At 44.6% G+C, this 20,433-nt stretch overlaps 1 protein-coding gene across 1 annotated transcript in view; it reads left to right on the top strand.

The window, feature by feature from the left end:
* Positions 1–15,890: 15,890 nt before the first annotated feature.
* Positions 15,891–20,433, top strand: part of mapkapk3 (MAPK activated protein kinase 3) — a 56,657-nt gene continuing 52,114 nt past the window's right edge. The window contains exon 1 of the mRNA XM_079508815.1: positions 15,891–16,739. Coding sequence (XP_079364941.1) covers positions 16,365–16,739 — 375 coding nt within the window. The 5' untranslated portion in view covers positions 15,891–16,364. The remainder of the gene's footprint in view (positions 16,740–20,433) is intronic.

The raw sequence follows: 20,433 nt of genomic DNA, 5'->3' as shown, positions 1-20,433 counted from the left end.
TAGGTGCACAGGGGCCTGTGATCACCCTTCAGGTGCACAGGGCCTGTGATCACCCTTCAGGTGCACAGGCGTGGGCTGTAGTATTATAGTCAGCTGCCTAGCAACAAGTTCCCAGTGTCCTTCCTCATATGTGGCCCTATTTTCGTCAGTGTCAAAACATTTCTTTCAATTGTTTATCTGTCTCTACATCGACACGTGAGCTTGTTTGTATACATCATATATACATATACATTGTATACATTTGAACTATTGAAAAATGTTTTTTTCAAAATAGTAAAAATCACATCCGTGCAGTGAAGTGAATCGTACATCAGCCATTCATTGTCAATGTGATTTTTTTTTGTGTAGGACAAAAATAGCCGATTTGCTCGTCCACATATGACGTAAATTCTCCATTCATTGTCAATGGGAATTTAATGTTTCTGTAAGACGGAAAACAACACTAGTGTATAGCTGAATATAGGAGGGGCCCTCAAAACAACACTAGTGTATAGCTGAATATAGGAGGGGCCCTCAAAACAACACTAGTGTATAGCTGAATATAGGAGGGGCCCTCAAAACAAGGCAAAGAAGTTTAAGGATAAGAGGTAAGGCACCGGCCAAAATATAGGACCCCAAATCTCTTCACCGGACACTATAAGGGGTCCTTGAGGGAGTTCCAGGGGGGTCACCAGCTAAATGATAGTTACACTTCATCGTCAATGTTACATTTGGAACAAATAAAACATCCATAATACACCTCAAAGAACCTATGAATAAATACAACATCCATAATACACCTCAAAGAACCTATGAATAAATACAACATCCATAATACACCTCAAAGAACCTATGAATAAATACAACACATCACCAAAGTCCTAATGTTTTAGTAGCAGGGCAAAATACACAATATACAAAAACTGAACCGACATAATAAATATCCAGGCATGAACATAGGCTAGTACATATCCAGGCATGAACATAGGCTACATATCCAAACATGTGCAGATGTTGGACTGAAGCACTGAGAAAACTGTTGCGCCTTTCTTTTATTTTTTTTCAAACTTAAGTTTTTCACGTGTCTATGAGGTGACAGTACTTCATTACACCCTGAAGTCGTTTTTATGTGAAATGGTGTGATAACTTTGTATTTAGTGTTTCTTCCTGGAGGCTGAACCCTTGACAGTCAAACGGGCCAATGGTATAAACACTGATAGTGTGACGTATTACTATTGCACGCACACACGCACCTCCCCCTCTATATATTTTTGAGTGGTGTAAACCACTCCTACAACTGGCTTTGTTAGTTTACGTGTCTGTCTGTCTGTCTGTTGAAAGAAATGTTTTTCAAAATAGTATGGTTTCTTCCTGGAGGCTGAACCCTTGACAGTCAAACGGGCCAATGGTATAAACACTGATAGTGTGACGTATTACTATTGTACGCACACACGCACCTCCCCCTCTATATATTTTTGAGTGGTGTAAACCACTCCTACAACTGGCTTTGTTAGTTTACGTGTCTGTCTGTTCGTACCAAAAAATGAGCATGGTTGCTATGGTCACCCAGTTCACACGGGTGTGATTTCATTACGTCAGACATTACGTCAGACCACAGCTGATCAGTCAGCAGACGTTCATTAGATTGTTTTTCGTTAGATTGGAAGCAAGTAGATGTTCACGTCGGGTCCTCAGGATTAATCAAGGAAACCACTGCTGTCCAGTTGCTCTTGCTGTTCTCAGTTCAGGTTGTTTCTTTTATAATCACAGTTGTCAGGCTTTGATACAGAGTGTAGTGTCACAGTGTGCATTCTTGTTGGCTGTTGTAGTCAATATGTAGGTCCTAATAATACTTATACAAGGCTGTAAAGTCAAGAATTAGAAGTATCTGTTGCGTCGCGCTGGAAGGCATGTTGCCATGTCTGGCTATTACAAGCGACTTGGGCTTGTTTTCATATAAGTAACTTGCAGGGAAGATGTGGTTGACTTGACCAATGGTTCATGTGAAGGGCCCTCAGATTAATATTTTGTTAAAAGGATTGGTGTTGTTGAAACGTTTTCATAAATATTCAAGGCAATTTCTGTGACTTGTTTTCGTGGACCTGGCCGCTTGTTTCTTTAAACCTGGCAACCCCAGGTTTTGCTTTTGCTGAAACTCAATGCAGTCAGAAGGAACGGCATATTCATGTTGTAAATTGAGTTTGATCAGAGCAATAGAAGAGTGGAGAGTCTTCTGTCCAGAGCATCATGTGCCTAGGGCAGAGCTCCAAGACAGTTTCAATGCCTGGGTGCTTAGCTGGAGGAAATTAATAACCTACAGTATATTGGCAAATTATTCATGCTAAATGATCTATCAATCTAATTGTTTCTGCTGTTAAACTATGATTTAATTTGATGATGAGATGAGCTGATTGTGACAATAGGGTCAATATAATAGGAGGAAATAAATAAATGATTAAAACAAATCAGAAAAAACAGGTCTGATATGGTATGGATGCGTGGATTATAGGCCTATACATGGATAAATGGTGGCAGTATAAGTGCATAATGGTGCTTATCCGACATCTCAGAAATATGGGAAGTGTTAACTTCTAACATTCACAACATTTGTTACATTACAGACACCAATTTGTCATTTTGTAAACAAAAGGGCAGAGCCATGGGCTGTCCTTTTATAGGGAGGGGGAGGGACTAGGGCAAGTGGGTGGTCTTAAAGGAGGAGGCGGAGGGACTGGATCAGGTGGGTGGTGCTAAGGTTAAACTCACGCATACCTAATTAACTGGTGGGTGTGTCCACATAAAACCATCATTTTAACAAATACTGTACACTTTTTTGAAAAAATTATACCTCCTTATATAACAATAACACCTGATGATCATGTTTAAGGGTGGAAAAAAATCACGGCACTCCATCTTTAACTACAGGAGCGGTGGTCTCAAAAACTTGACCGAACACGACTCGCTCACTGTATAAAAACTTCTATAGACTGAGACTCTGTGCTCAAAGTGCAATTAAAAAGCAAACGTTTCGGTCCTAAGACCTTCGTCAGTGCTATATCGATGTTGGACTGTACATCTAAGATGTACATTGATTTTACAATATAAATTGGAGGGTCCCAGACATAGAAATTGCATTAAATGGGGGTCCGTAGCCTATTGCATATTAAACTGGGGGGTCCTTGAAATGAAAATGGTTGAAAATCACTGCTAGAGCCGTAAAAACCTTCTCTTATATAGGGGTCCCTGGCATATGTTTTCAAATGGGGGTCCGCAGGCTAATGAGTGTCATTTTGGGGGTCCTTGACCTGAATGAGTTTGGGAACCACTGTTCTAAGACACACCGCAAAAATAGCCGCTATAGATCTGCTATTACTTTATTGTCTCCACCAGGCCGAAGGCATGGGGAGAGAGTATGTTTGTCTCCACCAGGCCGAAGGCATGGGGAGAGAGTATGTTTGTCTCCACCAGGCCGAAGGCATGGGGAGAGAGTATGTTTGTCTCCACCAGGCCGAAGGCATGGGGAGAGAGTATGTTTTGCACTCCGTCCGTGTGTGTGTCCGTCCGTCCGTCCTTCCTTCCGTCCGTCTGTGTACAGCTAATCTCCGGCACCGTTAACCCGGTCGATGCCAAACTTTGCACAAACACTCCCTGGATGCCAACGATGAACCTCTGCCCCACATTTTCCAGAACGGCCTGTTATAGCGCCACCATGAGGCAGCTTTTCACATTTTTACCTAAAACTGTACCGATCTGCGTGAAACGTTGCATGCACACTCCCTAGAGGCCAAGGACAAACCTTTTACCTGCATTTTCCGCATCTGCCTTTTATAGCGCCACCAGGAGGCCGACTTTTGTAAAACACAGTTTTTGATATTACTCCTCCAGATTCTGTCCAAAAATCTCACAAATCGTTACACAATATCTCTATGGTCATGTGCTCAAGTCGGATCTGTCTGATATTTCATATTCCATCCTAATTGGCTATAATTGGCTTTCACAGTTTGCAAGATTGCCCCGTTTTGAACAATAGCCTCAAATCATGAACGCAGCATGCAATTTACGTGAAATCTTTCACACATCTTCTTACTAGGCTGAGGAATATATCCCACCCTTTTCACATTGGTCTGTTATAGCGCCACCAACAGGTTGATTTTTGCAAAACACATTTTTGGAACAAAATGCCTCAAATCGGTACACATGATCTCTGTAGTCATGTGATCAAGACGAGTCTGTTGGATTTCTCAGATTGTACACTGATTGGCTAAGATTGCCTTCCAAAGTTTTCAGGAGTGGCCCGTTTTGTACAAAATGCTGCACATGTCCTGCTCATCCAGAATTCTATCCTCAGAGATGCTATGAGTGATCTGGCTCTGCATTTCCTCAACAAAATGAAGAAAAAAAAAAACATCCTCCTAAACATTTTGCCAAACATCACACACACTCCTATCCTCCTGGTGGAGACCTGTGCCCGGAAGGGCACTTTTTCTAGTTTTCTGTCTGTCTGTCTGTCTGTCTGTCTGTCCGTCCGTCTGTCCGTCTATTACGGTCAGCCTTGTTTGTAGGAAGTGCAGTCAGTTAGTCATCTAATTCCTGTAATCCCTGTGGAAAAATATGATGCTGTCGCCTGTCTTGTCTTCTCGCCTCCTATTAACCCCTTCACCTCACATGGCAGCACAGTTCAGGGGTCTCATTCACAGTATGTGTGGCTCCTTTCCTTCACCTCACATGGCAGCACAGTTCAGGGGTCTCGTTCACAGTATGTGTGGCTCCTTTCCTTCACCTCACATGGCAGCACAGTTCAGGGGTCTCGTTCACAGTATGTGTGGCTCCTTTCCTTCACCTCACATGGCAGCACAGTTCAGGGGTCTCGTTCACAGTATGTGTGGCTCCTTTCCTTCACCTCACATGGCAGCACAGTTCAGGGGTCTCGTTCACAGTATGTGTGGCTCCTTTCCTTCACCTCACATGGCAGCACAGTTCAGGGGTCTCGTTCACAGTATGTGTGGCTCCTTTCCTTCACCTCACATGGCAGCACAGTTCAGGGGTCTCGTTCACAGTATGTGTGGCTCCTTTCCTTCACCTCACATGGCAGCACAGTTCAGGGCTCTCGTTCACAGTATGTGTGGCTCCTTTCCTTCACCTCACATGGCAGCACAGTTCAGGGGTCTCATTCACAGTATGTGTGGCTCCTTAGTCCTTTGGTAAATTGAGAATCAACTATCTATAGAATTTGAGAAAAAGAGAAAAGAAAACAGTGAAGAAAAAAATACAATTATATACGGTATATGCAGGCAGTCAACTATCCAGATATACGGTATATGCAGGCAGTCAACTATCCAGATATTCCTGAGAAAGGCAGCACTTTTTCCTCTTACTAGGAAATGATTTGCCCCAATTTTGCTGGCTTTGTGAATCTGTGTTTTATCATTGATAATAATATCCCTCGTCGTCTTAACCCTGCATCAGTTTGGTTTCTGTTGTAGAGCAACACTGAGCTGCTCCAGTTAACAAGAACGTATTAGCCTTGTCCATGTCCACACGTTGTCTTCTAGTGGTTGATTCTTGTTTTATAACGGAAACCCGCCTGTCTCCTGTCTCTGGTTCTGTTCCATGGGAATGCTATTATTAAGCACTGGAAATGTGGCTCCGGGCTTCAACGTCTCTTACTGTGTGAGTTCACAGACAGACAGAGAACCTGTGCGTTCGCATCAGCCAACTCTAAATGTTCCTGGACGAGTACCAGGACGTCTTGCACAGGGTTGGCAAAGAAAAAGAAAAACTTTTTCTCGCTGTGTCTCTGCTTGGCTTAACGACCACCAGATCTGATCCCTCCTATACTAACCTCTGCTTGGCTTAACGACCACCAGATCTGATCCCTCCTATACTAACCTCTGCTTGGCTTAACGACCACCAGATCTGATCCCTCCTATACTAACCTCTGCTTGGCGTAACGACCACCAGATCTGATCCCTCCTATACTAACTCAGACCATTCTACAAAATGCCTTCCACATTTATGGATTTTTCAAAAGATGTTAAACTTTTGGAATAGCCAACTCTAATATCTCAAATGACACATTTGGGCTGGACCACCAACACCACATCATTATGACTCAGACATAACCTTAAACAAAGTTCCAAAGTTCTGCACAAAGGTTAAAAAACATACAACAGTTTGATTAACATATAACACAGTTAAAGGTATATTCAGTGATTTCACTTAATTCAAATATCACTTGTTTTTTCTTATTTTTTGGATAATCCTCCCTACTATAAAGTGTGCTGACCATATAAGGAGTTCCTCCCTGTCCCAAGTGAGCCCCTGGGGTCAAAAAACCCCAGGGGCCCAAACCAAAAAAGCCCAAACCAAAGTTTCGGTTTGGGCTTTGGGTGGCAAAGCCTTCATCCAATCAGGATGAGAGGGGCCTTCCTCCAATCATGATCGAGTGGGGCGGGCCTTGGTGCACGTGCTGTTGGTCTGTTGTACTTCCCCCACTGTAGAGCGTGTGCATGTGCACATCTTGTTACCGGGTGGACCGGGTTTTTTTTCCCAAATCACCCAAATCACTGAATGCTCCTTTAAGGGAAATCACTTTGGTGTAAACTAGGTATGTTTTCAGGAGCAACTTAAATAGATTGAGGCACGGATGGAGCTAACCTTAGCACACATCTGTGTGACGAGGGCACCTGACAGACCAGTAGACCAGTCCAGTCTTATCTATCTGACACATGAAACCTTGTCTAGCTGCATGGTAGAGCCTGGCCCGAGGCCTAGACTAGGTAGCCTAGTATAGGTAGGAACATGGGACATCAACTTTGCAGCAAATGGCGCACTGTAAAATATTAGATCTGGACATCACTCGTCTGGTCAGGTGCAGTATACCGATGTTCAGTGAATGTACGAAACCAGAGAGTTCCGTAGGGGACGTTTAGTTTTAGAGAGGAGGTATACTTGTCCATGTCCAACAATAAACGTTTAGTTTTAGAGAGGAGGTATACTTGTCCATGTCCAACAATAAAGATTTTCGGTAGGCGACGCTGGCACACAAGTTAACAAGGTATAAATCAGGCTTAATCGAACTGTGGGAGGAACCAATTTCGTCTTTCCCATTTTCATTGACACCTCCTGCATTCATTGTTTTCAGGCTGTCTCCCATTGCAGGAGTGTCAGGGCAATTATACTAAGGTCCCCTGACCCAGGAGTGTTGTCTTGTTTCTTCAATCTGGGTCATAAACATGTTTTACTTTTATGGCTTTTATGTCACCCTTTTTTTGTTTCCGTGAACAAAAAGCTCTGTGTAAAATTCTACAATAAGCAGTTAATAGAACAAGCGGCTGGCCAGACAGACAATAAGGTTATCTGATTGTTAGAAGAGCTGGGATCCATTTCAGAGGATTCAGGTCGGGCAGGTAAGGTTCCTTCCTGTCTCTAGTCCTGTAGATTGTTTACAAACAATGGGTCAGGACTCAGGACTGACCTAACCTAAAACCATGTTTTGGGTCACACATCCATTTGTATATTCGGTCCTGTCTGTGTAGGCTAAATATACATTTTTATATTTCCTACAATTTCTGTAAAAAAAATTGTGAGGCATGGTGACCTTAATTGTAGATCTGCAATTTTCACTAATAAATAGGCATTTCTCTCTCCCCCGTCCCCTAAATTGCAGTATTGATACTTTTATGAGTACTTTTTGTTTATTTTTTTATTTAACCAGTAAAAACACATTGAGACTGAGGGCAGTATTATGCATGTCTTAAGTACCAGGTCTTATTACTTAACTTAAGACCTGGAGGCGTGATCAATGCCATTTGGCTATTCTGAGTGGCCAAACAGCATTGACCACGCCTCCAGGTCTTAAGTTAAGTCATAAGACCTGGTACTTAATCGTTTACCCGCCAGGAACATAGGAATATTAACACGTAGAATCTTGTAGCCTGCCACAAACGGAAAAGCCGTTTTAACAGCGATGTATTCATTAATGCATGTTTTAATACGATCGTATCGAAATCTACCGTCCGTTAGCTTTGTTATGCTTCTGACACAATGGGCGCGGCCATTTTGAAAATGCGCGCGCATCCACTAACATTGCCGGCTCTGTTTTCAGACGGCTTTATCTCACAGAAGCGACATTGCAGAGGACGCTTTGTCCCAGACAAGCGTTTTCAACGGCCTGTAGCAGGCGCTGTGATACTCGCGGTCCACTTTTTCCACCACCGACCGAGAGAACGAGCACCAGCTTCGTCAACACACACGGAATGGTTTCATAGTAAAATGCGATACGGATATTTGGCTCTTCAAAGTAAGTGTCACGCGTGATTAAACCATGGCAATACGCAATCGAGGGATTAATTAATGGCGGCAGGCTAAGAGTTAAGACACACATAATACTGCCCTGAGTCTCTTTTTCAAGTGGGAACTACTGGCCAAGAGGCAGAATACATAAGTACACTTTCAACGCTACATTGTACATGTCAAGTTTTATAACAGCCAAATAATAAATCCATGAACAAATACCTCCAGAAGTCTATAGAAAATATACAATAATACTGTCAGGAATAATACACAAGTACACAAGTACATTTATGGACGGGAACCAAAAAGAAACCAATAAATATATGGGCATATGCGAGGGCTAGTACGGATTGTACTACAGTTAAGATGATCCTTTTGAAACTTCTCAAAGGAACTTTCGAGGCCAATTTTAATCTGGCTTGCAGGTCGTTCCATGTAGGGACCCCCTGGAGGTCCCGACCCACAGGTTGAGAACCACCGTCCTAAATGTAGGGACCCCCTGGAGGTCCCGACCCACAGGTTGAGAACCACCATGTAGGGACCCCCTGGAGGTCCCGACCCACAGGTTGAGAACCACCGTCCTAAATGTAGGGACCCCCTGGAGGTCCCGACCCACAGGTTGAGAACCACCGGCCTAAATGCAAGGACCCCCTGGAGGTCCCGACCCACAGGTTGAGAACCACCATGTAGGGACCCCCTGGAGGTCCCGACCCACAGGTTGAGAACCACCATGTAGGGACCCCCTGGAGGTCCCGACCCACAGGTTGAGAACCACCGGCCTAAATGTAGGGACCCCCTGGAGGTCCCGACCCACAGGTTGAGAACCACTATGTAGGGACCCCCTGGAGGTCCCGACCCACAGGTTGAGAACCACCAGGGGGTCCACGTGGAGAATCACTGCTCTGCAGTCTGAACCAGTGTCGTTTTCGTCGACTAAAAGTAAAACTATGACGAAAAATGTTCGTCGACTGCCTTTTTCCACTGATGAAAACTAAATGGAAACTAAATGAAAACTAAGCTATGATGACTAAAACTATGACTAAATATAGGCCTACTGACAATTTCGTCAACAAATAAAAACTAGACTAAAATGTTAGGAAGGGACTAGTGGACAAGAGATCCAGTATAAGTCATTTTACACTTGGTTGCATGCTGAAAAAAGGAGATCTACAAGAGCTTGTAGATCTGCTATTTTCAGCAAGTGTAAAAACAGTCATTACGACGGCATCAGGGCCCACCAAAATACAATTTTAGTCGACTAAATCAACTGTAGATTTAGTCGACTAAAATCTTATGACATTTAGTCGACTGAAACTAAACTAACACTAAAACATTCCAGGTGACTAAATGGAAACTATTCAAGAGACTATGACTAAAAACTAAAATCTCAATTTGCTGCCAAAAACAAACACATGGTCTGAACCGGGAGGTGATCAGGTGACATCAGCCTTCGACTTAAACATATAAATACTATTTACTAAAAGACTGAGGATGACAGGTGTGTAACGTTACACACAACACTATACGGGTGTAATTATTAGACATTCACGTCACAATGTCCCAACGCTTGAACACTATACGGGTGTAATTATTAGACATTCACGTCACAATGTCCCAACGCTTGAACACTATACGGGTGTAATTATTAGACATTCACGTCACAATGTCCCAACGCTTGAAATACTGGCTGAATGTTGTCAGATACGTCTGTGTGTCGGGTTATCCCATTTAGGCCTGGCGTCGAAATTTAAAAAAATGTCTTCAAAATCCTGACAGTTTTCTGAAATACATCATGTTTCTGTATCAGTGGTTCTCCATATTTCATGTCAAGGACCCCAATAATGATAATTGGCCACCGACCCCCATCTGAAAATATGTTGTTCCAGGGACTCGCTCTGAAAGAATATATATTCAAAGATTTGCGCCACATTTTCGCCATTTTTCAAAAATAGCAGACCTACGAGCTCATAGCGCGCCACTCGGTGCCGCGCTATGAGCTTGTAGATCTGCTATTTTTCAATAGCTAAAGTGTAACATAATGCTTTAAAACACCAAAAGGGGTTATGGGAGAAACTCTGTGCAATCTGTGTTCCCTAATTCAGACGAGTATAGTTCTGTCTGTCTGTCTGTCTGTCTGTCTGTCTGTCTGTCTGTCTGTCATCCAGGTAGAGGTTACTGGAGGTCACAGTGACGTTCTGATTGGCTGGTGTCTTCAGACCGGCAGCTCATGGTCATGGTCACAATATGATGCAACTCTCTGCAGCTCGTATTTATTTCCAGCCTGGCTTCCTGTGTGTGCGTGCGTGCGTGCGTGCGTGCGTGCGTGCGTGCGTGCGTGCGTGCACGATCTCAAAGTGGTCCTTGAACGGGGTTCCATAGCAACAGTGAAATGTTTGGAGTTTTGTAAGGTTTAGGCAAAAGGAAATAAACGTGAGGATGTCTGCCCACTTGACTATTCACATGACCACATTATAATATATACTGACCTCAGGGAGGTTCATCTGTTCGTCCATGTTTCCTCAACATCAGGTGATGGTGTGGACAGCGTTGTTAAGGAGATGACCAAACATGGACACTTCCTCCACCGTCCATTCCTGGAAGGGGATTGATTGGCTTCAGCTGATGAGGACGGCCGGCTGTGTCCCGAGCCGCCGGCTGAATCCTGGCCCAAAGTGGAGCTCCAAATAATACAATGATGATGATGATGATGATTCCTGTTCCCCACAAGTTCCAACGCAAGCCTCCTGCTGGCTGCTGCAGGTCTGTACTCCATTCAATTCAATTCATGAGAAAACATACGTTTACATCGCCAAAGTGTCAAAAATATCCCGCAATAAAACAGTTGAAAAGTATACAGCTGGAGGGGGTACAGCATAATAGTAAGTAAACAGATATGTCACATTGCATCATTGTACATGTTATATGTACAGGGTAATAAAGCTTTTTGAAACAATAGCACCAATCTTTTGCAGTCCTTTTGGGCCAAATAGCAACGTTTTTCCTCTAAATAAAAAAGTTGTTTACATGTACAGTGAGTCTGGAGGTCTACTCAATACAGGTAGTATATAGTCCTTAGGGTGGTTGTATTCCATTGGCAGCTAACCTTTTATCGCAGCAGTTCACAAATCTTGCTGCTGTGTTCGCACATTGTTGTATTTCTCTTTTCAAAGTCACTTTGGGTGTGTTGTAATCTGTGGTCTCTGATGTGTCTCTGATGTGTTGGTATATATAGTGGGCAGGAGGTTAGAACGTGTAGCTCTGTTTCCACCACATTTTGTGTGCAGTGGGTGCAAATGAGAACGATTGATTACAAACGCAAAGCGTGTGAATTGTCATTCACACCGTTATGGTATGGTTCAGTTTGCCCCACAACACGGCCAGGGGGCGGAGAGCAGAGAGCACTGCTATAGAAACAGGTATTTCAGAAAACTGTTAGGATTTAGAAGAGATTTTTTTAATTTCGACGTCAGGTCTACAGTTGCGTATAGAATGCGTACTCCATGTCCGTGGAGCGTACTGTTTTGTTTACGTGTGAGACGACGGGGTGTTTGACTCGGAGTGAGTGAGTGAGTGAGGGCCCTTGTTGTGTTGTGTCTCTTTTAGCATGGTTTTTTACTGCTGCATGGCCTGAAATAGACTCCAGTTTAAGTGTCCAGTTTCAGAAAGCCGTCAGAAAGTGCAGCTCTGTATTTTCCACCCCCACCTTATGCTTTCTCCCATGCCTGCAGTGTGTTGAGCTGCTGCTGGCAAATCAAACTTCACTCAGTAACAGTTGTTGTTGGGAAACGGCCGTCAATTCTGTTTTTCTTCCTTCAAACAGGGACTCTGTCGTCAGCGCACGAGTTCTGTAAAAGTTCTAATACCTTGAATGAGTCGAAATCCGGCACAACTAGGCCATTAAGCAACTAGTCGACTAGTATTTGTTGGTACTATATGTTACTAGTTCATAAGAAAAGAAACGAAAAAAAAGTGTCAGTGTTTGTTTTCCAGTTACGTGATCCAAACGCGTGATGTCACCGGAGTTTTTTTTCTTCTTCAAGATCAGGTATAGATTATAGGTATAGTCACCAATTTACACCGTTTTTAAATGTACAAATATTTATTTTCCATAATAGGTAGTTAAACAACTAGTCGAGTAAACTAGGCAACTAGTCAACTAGTAAAATGACTAGAAGTGAATGCCCTAAACTCAACGGATGTGGACATTACGCAACCGTAGATTTTGCATTGTGCCTCCATTTCCCAGAAGCACCGTATAGACTTTGCATTGTGCCTCCATTTCCCAGAAGCACCGTATAGACTTTGCATTGTGCCTCCATTTCCCAGAAGCACCGTATAGACTTTGCATTGTGCCTCCATTTCCCAGAAGCACCGTATAGACTTTGCATTGTGCCTCCATTTCCCAGAAGCACCGTATAGACTTTGCATTGTGCCTCCATTTCCCAGAAGCCCTGAGAATCTAGTGTCAGTGTTCGTTTTCTGGTCACGTGATCCAAACGCGTGATGTCACCGGGTTGTCTGAGGGAAACCATGTATGTCTGAAAAGTTATTAAAAAAACGGCGAATTAAACATATAAAACAAAAGTGGGGGGGTTCTCCGTGTTTCGGATACATTGTCGTGGCTGTCGTGCACATGCAGCAAAATGTAAATTTTTGGACGGATTTGAGCGGATTGCGGAGCGACCTGAATTGAAAATGGTGGACCCTGTTGTAAACAAAACAAGTGTAATGATTAATCATGGATCGTCCACAAAGTATCAGTTTTTGTATTGACTTGTGATTTCGTTTGAAATTCTGCATACTGTGAAATAAAATTTCAATCAATCAATCAATCAATCAAAAGACCAGTGCACAAATTAAGTTGAGCGCTGAGTGGGGGGGGAGCGGGCTGGGGGGGAATCAACGCGAGCGAATGCAGAGCTGAACAATTAATTGTTTCTGCGGCATCTGCGAACATATTCAGACCTCCCCGGCTATAGGGTACGGCATCAGCCAACTATGAACATGTACTTACCCCCGTATACTCCATATAAGAAAGCGGAGACAGTCATTTTTACCTTTACCTTTTAACGTTGATCCGGTTGCTATGCAACGCCTCCGTCCCCACCAGCTATGGGTTCTTTAAATCCAGCTCCATTGAGCCTCCATTAAAGCAGGATATTCAAAGCGCTTTAAACGCCGCCTGGAGCGAAGAGCAGGTTTTCTATTGGCTCCCCTCCGCTCGTATGCTCTGGTCCCAGGTTTTCTATTGGCTCCCCTCCGCTCGTATGCTCTGGTCCCAGAGTCACTAACAACATATAGGCTGGTTTGGTCATTTCAAACAACCTTTTCAAAATGTGTATTTTATGTTGTACCATAATGCATGAACATGTGGCTTCTATTATAGCGTGGTAACTTTCCAGGAATATAAATCTGTTTCTATAGCTTAAATTCCTGATGATGTTAAAATGTTTTGATGATGATGATGATTTGAACTTGTCCAAAACTCTCTCAACCTCAGATCAAATGCTTGGCTGCTTTATGTCGATCGTGCCACCAACTAAATCTGAGGCTGGGAAAAAAAGCCTTGCTTTTTTTGGACCCTGGTCTTGGAATGACCTACAGACCAGACTCAAACTGGACCCTGGTCTTGGAATGACCTACATACAGACCAGACTCAAACTGGACCCTGGTCTTGGAATGACCTACATACAGACCAGACTCAAACTGGACCCTGGTCTTGGAATGACCTACAGAACAGACTCAAACTGGACCCTGGTCTTGGAATGACCTACATACAGACCAGACTCAAACTGGACCCTGGTCTTGGAATGACCTACATACAGACCAGACTCAAACTGGACCCTGGTCTTGGAATGACCTACAGACCAGACTCAAACTGGACCCTGGTCTTGGAATGACCTACATACAGACCAGACTCAAACTGGACCCTGGTCTTGGAATGACCTACAGACCAGACTCAAACTGGACCCTGGTCTTGGAATGACCTACAGACCAGACTCAAACTGGACCCTGGTCTTGGAATGACCTACATACAGACCAGACTCAAACTGGACCCTGGTCTTGGAATGACCTACATACAGACCAGACTCAAACTGGACCCTGGTCTTGGAATGACCTACATACAGACCAGACTCAAACTGGACCCTGGTCTTGGAATGACCTACATACAGACCAGACTCAAACTGGACCCTGGTCTTGGAATGACCTACAGACCAGACTCAAACTGGACCCTGGTCTTGGAATGACCTACAGACCAGACTCCAACTGGCTGCTGTGATTCCCCTAGTGAGCTTTAAAAGGATTTCTATGGGCACACTTCCCAAACACTGCTCCTGCTTTGACGTATAGCAAATGTTCTCTTGCTTTTTAGTTTATTAGCCAATTTCGCTGCTTAGTTTTTTATATGTTAGCCTTTATTGGTTGCGTTATTAGACATTCCTGTTCTCTCTTTGAGCTTCTTCGGTAGTGGGTTAGGGTTTGAGCGTTGCATATTTGTCCTGTTATTGTCGTGTATTTATCGTTACTGGCAGAGCTGTGTCACTTATGTTGCCTCTTCTCTTGGCCAGTTCACACTGTCTAAAAGAGACTTCAGTCTCAATGTGGTTTTTACTGGTTAAATAAAGGTTAAATAAAAAATGTAAATGTCACTGGTAGGCAGGTTGTGAACACATGCAGCCCTCCTCTGAGACACAGTAGACCTAGTTGACAGAAATGGTAGGCTATAGAGCGTCGCAGTCCCGCCCCCTTTCATGACGACGCCAGGCCCAGGAAATGATTCCCAATGCATTTTGCCCATAGACATTTCAAAAAGTATTTATTTAAAGACGGTTACGCCGCGGACAAAGCCAACTCGAGTTGTGACAACTCGTGACAACAAACACAATATTTTGGACCAAACAAATAATTACAAACTATACAAAGAAGAAAAACAACAAAAAAAGTGTTGTAACCTGCCGTTTTCTTCTTCTTTCTAATTATTTGTTCGGCCCCCAAAAAATTGTTTGTTGTCATGATTTGTCACGACAAGAGTTGGCTTTGTACGAGGCTTAAAAGGTCTTAAAAATACTTTTTGAAATGTCTATGAGGAAAATGAACAGGGAATCATTTCCTGGGCCCTGGTAGGGGGTGGGACTGCGACGCTCTATAGGCAGCCTATTTTTGTTGCCACTCCAAGGAACAGCAATGTCCGTGTTAACCTATGTGACTATGTTTGTGTGTTTGTGTGTGTTAATGAGCACCAGTACCAATGAGTACCAAAAGTGGCGCTGTTGTGCCAGAAACAGAGAGAGAGAGATAGTGCTGCACTGTTGCTTGCTAATGAGAGAGAGAGGGGGGGGGATTTGCACCACTCACTTCACACGGGTGTGATTTTCCATTAATGAGCATTAGTGAGGACCAATATGGAGATAGGTTGAAAATGGGCGAAGTGGTCCTTTAATCAAAAAATGCAGGCTATATAGAGCATCTGTTCTGCGCCTTTAAGACCCTGGCTGTCAGTCGGCCAGTTGTGAAATAAATAGGACTAAAGTGAGGAGGGAGGTGCTTAGAGTCTACTCTCTCTCTGCACACATGAAACCTTGTAATGTGAACTACCAAGTGGACGCTGGGGATTCCTCACCTCCACACGCTGAACTTTTGGACATTATATATTCTCCGATGAGGACGTTTCTTTTCTTGTTTGGAATATTACCTTTTTTCTTTTGTATGGCAATCAGATCTATTCCCGATCATGGATGGACAGTTTTGATTGGTGAACTGGTGAAAGTTTAGTTCATGTTATATTAGCCTATAAAGTGGACTGTGTGGGGGTATTTCCAGTTTCATTATATTATAGATTAAAGTGTTTTGCGCTGTGATTTAAGCCTAGTCATCTGGTGCTCATTGTGGGATATATAGCCTGGCTGACAGAGGCGCACCACCGGCACGGGACGGGGAGTGAGCAGGGGAGCAGCGGTGAGACTCGAGCGAGACAGTTGGACTTCTTGGCTGAATCTATTAGTCATACTTTCCCGTCTGGCGGAGCAGTTATAACAGCACTGTTACTGTAACGGACACAACGCCAGTGTTTTTTGGTATTATTTATTACCATGTTACAAAATGGGAATGGAAATGAGACAGCGTTGCGGGCTCCCAGGGCTGAACCAGAGCCGGACGACTGCGACTCCCCGCCGGCCACAGAGACGCACAAACAGCCGGTGCAGCCGGTCGCTGACGCTGTGGTCGTTGACGCTGACGCTGACAACAACGCGTCGTCTGCCGTTGTCAACCGAAGGGACAGCGGCGCCGACGACCTGACGCACTTCCCACTGCCTTCTCCTCCGCCCGCTTATCCCAAACCGGAGATCAAGCGCCACGCGGTGACGGACGACTATAAGATCTCCAGTCAGGTGCTGGGCCTGGGCATCAACGGCAAGGTTCTGGAATGTACCAACAAGAAGACTGGACAGAAGTGCGCACTCAAGGTAGGCTGCAGTATTCATGATGAAGCCGAATAATAGCGGGTCTACAAAGCTTGCCACAAGTTGTGTGAGCTTGTAGATCTCCTATTTTTTGCGTAATAAGGGTTCTGAAGTTCTCAGGTCAGGGCCCAGGGGGTACCCGTACGTTCTCAGGCGGGAGTGTACGTGGGTACCCCCAAAGCCAGGGGTCGTTTGGGGGGTTCGGGGTCCCCACAGCGAAAACAGTTATTAGGCCTAGCATCAATTAAACAGGTTAGAACAGTGGTTCCCAAAGTGGGGTCCGGGGACCCCCAGGGGTCCTTGAGAGAGTTCCAGGGGGTCCCCAGCTAAATGATAATTAGGAACCAAATGGACCCTTATGGGTCTGTAACTCAGAGAGTGTTTGTACACTCTCAGAGTTAGATTACCATTGATTTTACAATATAAATATGGGGGTCCCAGAGATAGAAATTAAAATGGTTGAGAATCACTGGAGCCGTAAAAACGTTCTCTCGTGGGGGTCCTTGGCATATCTCTTCAAATGGGGGTCCGCGGGCTAATTAGTGTCTATGTGGGGGTCCTTGACATGAAAAGGTTTGGGAACCACTGAGTTGCACTTTAACCCTATTTTGAACTAGGCTATAGAAGCTCTGCTATTTTCTGGCTGGCTCAACATGTCTTTCAAATGGGGGTCCGCTGCCAAATAGGGCTACATCTCATGTGGGGGTCCTTGACATGAACATGTTTGATAAGTAACCATGGCTACTAACTCATGTGTAGTCTTCTACTTTACCTGATGTGACGGCACAAAGGCCAAATAGAGACACTGGTTTGATTCATTGATTGAAAATTGTATTAAAACCCATTTTGGGCGGGAACCCCTTTTGGTGTTTTAACTAAGCATTATGTTATACTTTAGCTATTGAAAAATAGCAGATCTACAAGCTCATAGCGCGCCACTCGGCGAGCTTGTAGGTCTGCCATTTTTGAAAAATCGTGAAAATGTGGCACAAATCTTTGAATATATATTCTTTCAGATTAGAAGACTTTTATTTCGACGTCAGGCCTAAATACAAAACAGTTTGTAGAATGGTTACAGTGTACAAAGAAAGTACAGTTCAGTACAAAAACTGCTATTGAGGATAAAACTAGAAAAAGCACTAAGACTTGTTTACATAAGGGTCCTCCATTTTCAATTCATCAGAACATTTAAAGACATAGCTTGGCTTGGCCATACATCACACATGTCCACCGAGGGGTTTAAATGTATTTTTGGACCGGCAGATTTGTGTCTGGCCACTGCAAGGCTATTATAGACATCCAGATAAATGGCCTACATATTGACTATAAAGAGACACTGGTGTCTACATATTGACTATAAAGAGACACTGGTGTCTACATATTGACTATAAAGAGACACTGGTGTCTACATATTGACTATAAAGAGAAACTGGTGTCTACATATTGACTATAAAGAGAAACTGGTGTCTACATATTGACTATAAAGAGACACTGGTGTCTACATATTGACTATAAAGAGACACTGGTGTCTACATATTGACTATAAAGAGACACACTGGTGTCTACATATTGACTATAAAGAGACACTGGTGTCTACATATTGACTAGAAAGAGACACTGGTGTCTACATATTGACAGAAAGAGACACTGGTGTCTACATATTGACTATAAAGAGAAACTGGTGTCTACATATTGACTATAAAGAGACACTGGTGTCTACATATTGACTATAAAGAGAAACTGGTGTCTACATATTGACAGAAAGAGACACTGGTGTCTACACATTGACAGAAAGAGACACTGGTGTCTACACATTGACAGAAAGAGACACTGGTGTCTACATATTGACAGAAAGAGACACTGGTGTCTACACATTGACAGAAAGAGACACTGGTGTCTACATATTGACAGAAAGAGACAGAGGAGTACGTGGTACAGACAGTCAGCTGGGGTATATCTATAAAATGCCCCAGGGGGCATACATTTTTTTGAGGGGCACAATTAAGGCCAAACTGAGGGGCAACGACAGGCGGCCATGGCCTTGGAATCGTGGCCTCCCAGAAATCCCTGCCCGGCCTGTGTGAGACCTTCAGACTATGATGGACTTGTAAATATCATGCTCACTGTAAATGCAAGAACTTTGACCTTTCTTAGTTACAGTGTCTTATCAGATTCCTCTTCACATGCCGCGGATGTCACAGACAGACAGTGGCGGTGGGAACTGTGTGTGTGTGTGTGTGTGTGTGTGTGTGTGTGTGTGTGTGTGTGTGTGTGTGTGTGTGTGTGTGTGTGTGTGTGTGTGTGTGTGTGTGTGTGTGTGTGTGTGTGTGTGTGTGTGTGTGTGTGTGTGTGTGTGTGTGTGTGTGCGTGCGTGTCACACCTGTCACTCTTTATATTGCAGTATAAGCACGGCCATGTGCGGTGATTTGACCGTGAAATAGCATACTGAATCATTGAGGAGTTATTGTTATTTATTTATTATGATTATTATTAAATGCACAATATGAGCCATTTGGTGGTCAAAGTTCAAGTTGAGTGATGAGCCGATCCCACCCCACTCCCACTCAATATTACTCCCACTCCCACCCCACTCCCACTCAATATTACTCCCACTCCCATCCCACTCCCACTCAATATTACTCCCACTCCCACCCCACTCCCACTCAATATTACTCCCACTCCCACCCCACTCCCACTCAATATTACTCCCACTCCCACCCCACTCCCACTCAATATTACTCCCACTCCCACCCCACTCCCACTCAATATTACTCCCACTCCCACCCCACTCCCACTCAATATTACTCCCACTCCCACCCCACTCCCACTCAATATTACTCCCACTCCCACCCCACTCCCACTCAATATTACTCCCACTCCCACCCCACTCCCACTCAATATTACTCCCACTCCCATCCCGCTCCCATCATTAGGAAAGGCAGTGGATTTTGTGTTCTTTTTAGATTACTGGGGAATCCCACTGGGCCTGCCACGGGAATACTGGGGAATCCCACAGGGCCCGCCACGGGAATCCCCCCAAAAATGTCATCGTCTCTCTACTGTACAGTATAGGTTGCTCTTGTCAGCGGAGCTGGACTCACAGGTGACATAACCGTTGTGTACTGTACATATATTACGGTACAGAGACGAAATGTTTTTATAATCGTCATGGGTTTCAACGGCAGGCAACAGCCGGGGTGTTCTTGCTGGTGGTGGTTTCATTGTGAACAAGTAGCCTAAGCAGAGTACAGTACTGTATGCATACCCTACCTGGCAGGTGAAAACAACATTAGCATTTGAATGCCTGGTCTGCATGTGTACAAGGGGACAGGCAACCCGGCCCATTCCCCCTCGGCCTGCCCCTGGGTCCGGACAGTGAGGACAGGCAACGCGGCCCATTCCCCCTCGGCCTGCCCCTGGGTCCGGACAGTGAGGACAGGCAACGCGGCCCATTCCCCCTCGGCCTGCCCCTGGGTCCGGACAGTGGGGACAGGCAACCCGGCCCATTCCCCCTCGGCCTGCCCCTGGGTCCGGACAGTGAGGACAGGCAACGCGGCCCATTCCCCCTCGGCCTGCCCCTGGGCCCGTACAGGGGGACAGGCAACGCGGCCCATTCCCCCTCGGCCTGCCCCTGGGCCCGGACAGTGAGAACAGGCAACGCAGCCCATTCCCCCTCGGCCTGCCCCTGGGCCCGGAC

The sequence above is a fragment of the Electrona antarctica genome, assembly GCF_951216825.1.
Source record: "Electrona antarctica genome assembly, chromosome: 8".
Taxonomy (NCBI): Eukaryota; Metazoa; Chordata; class Actinopteri; order Myctophiformes; family Myctophidae; genus Electrona; species Electrona antarctica.
Note: the sequence above shows the minus strand (reverse complement) of the source record. Positions and strands in the feature narration are given on the sequence as shown.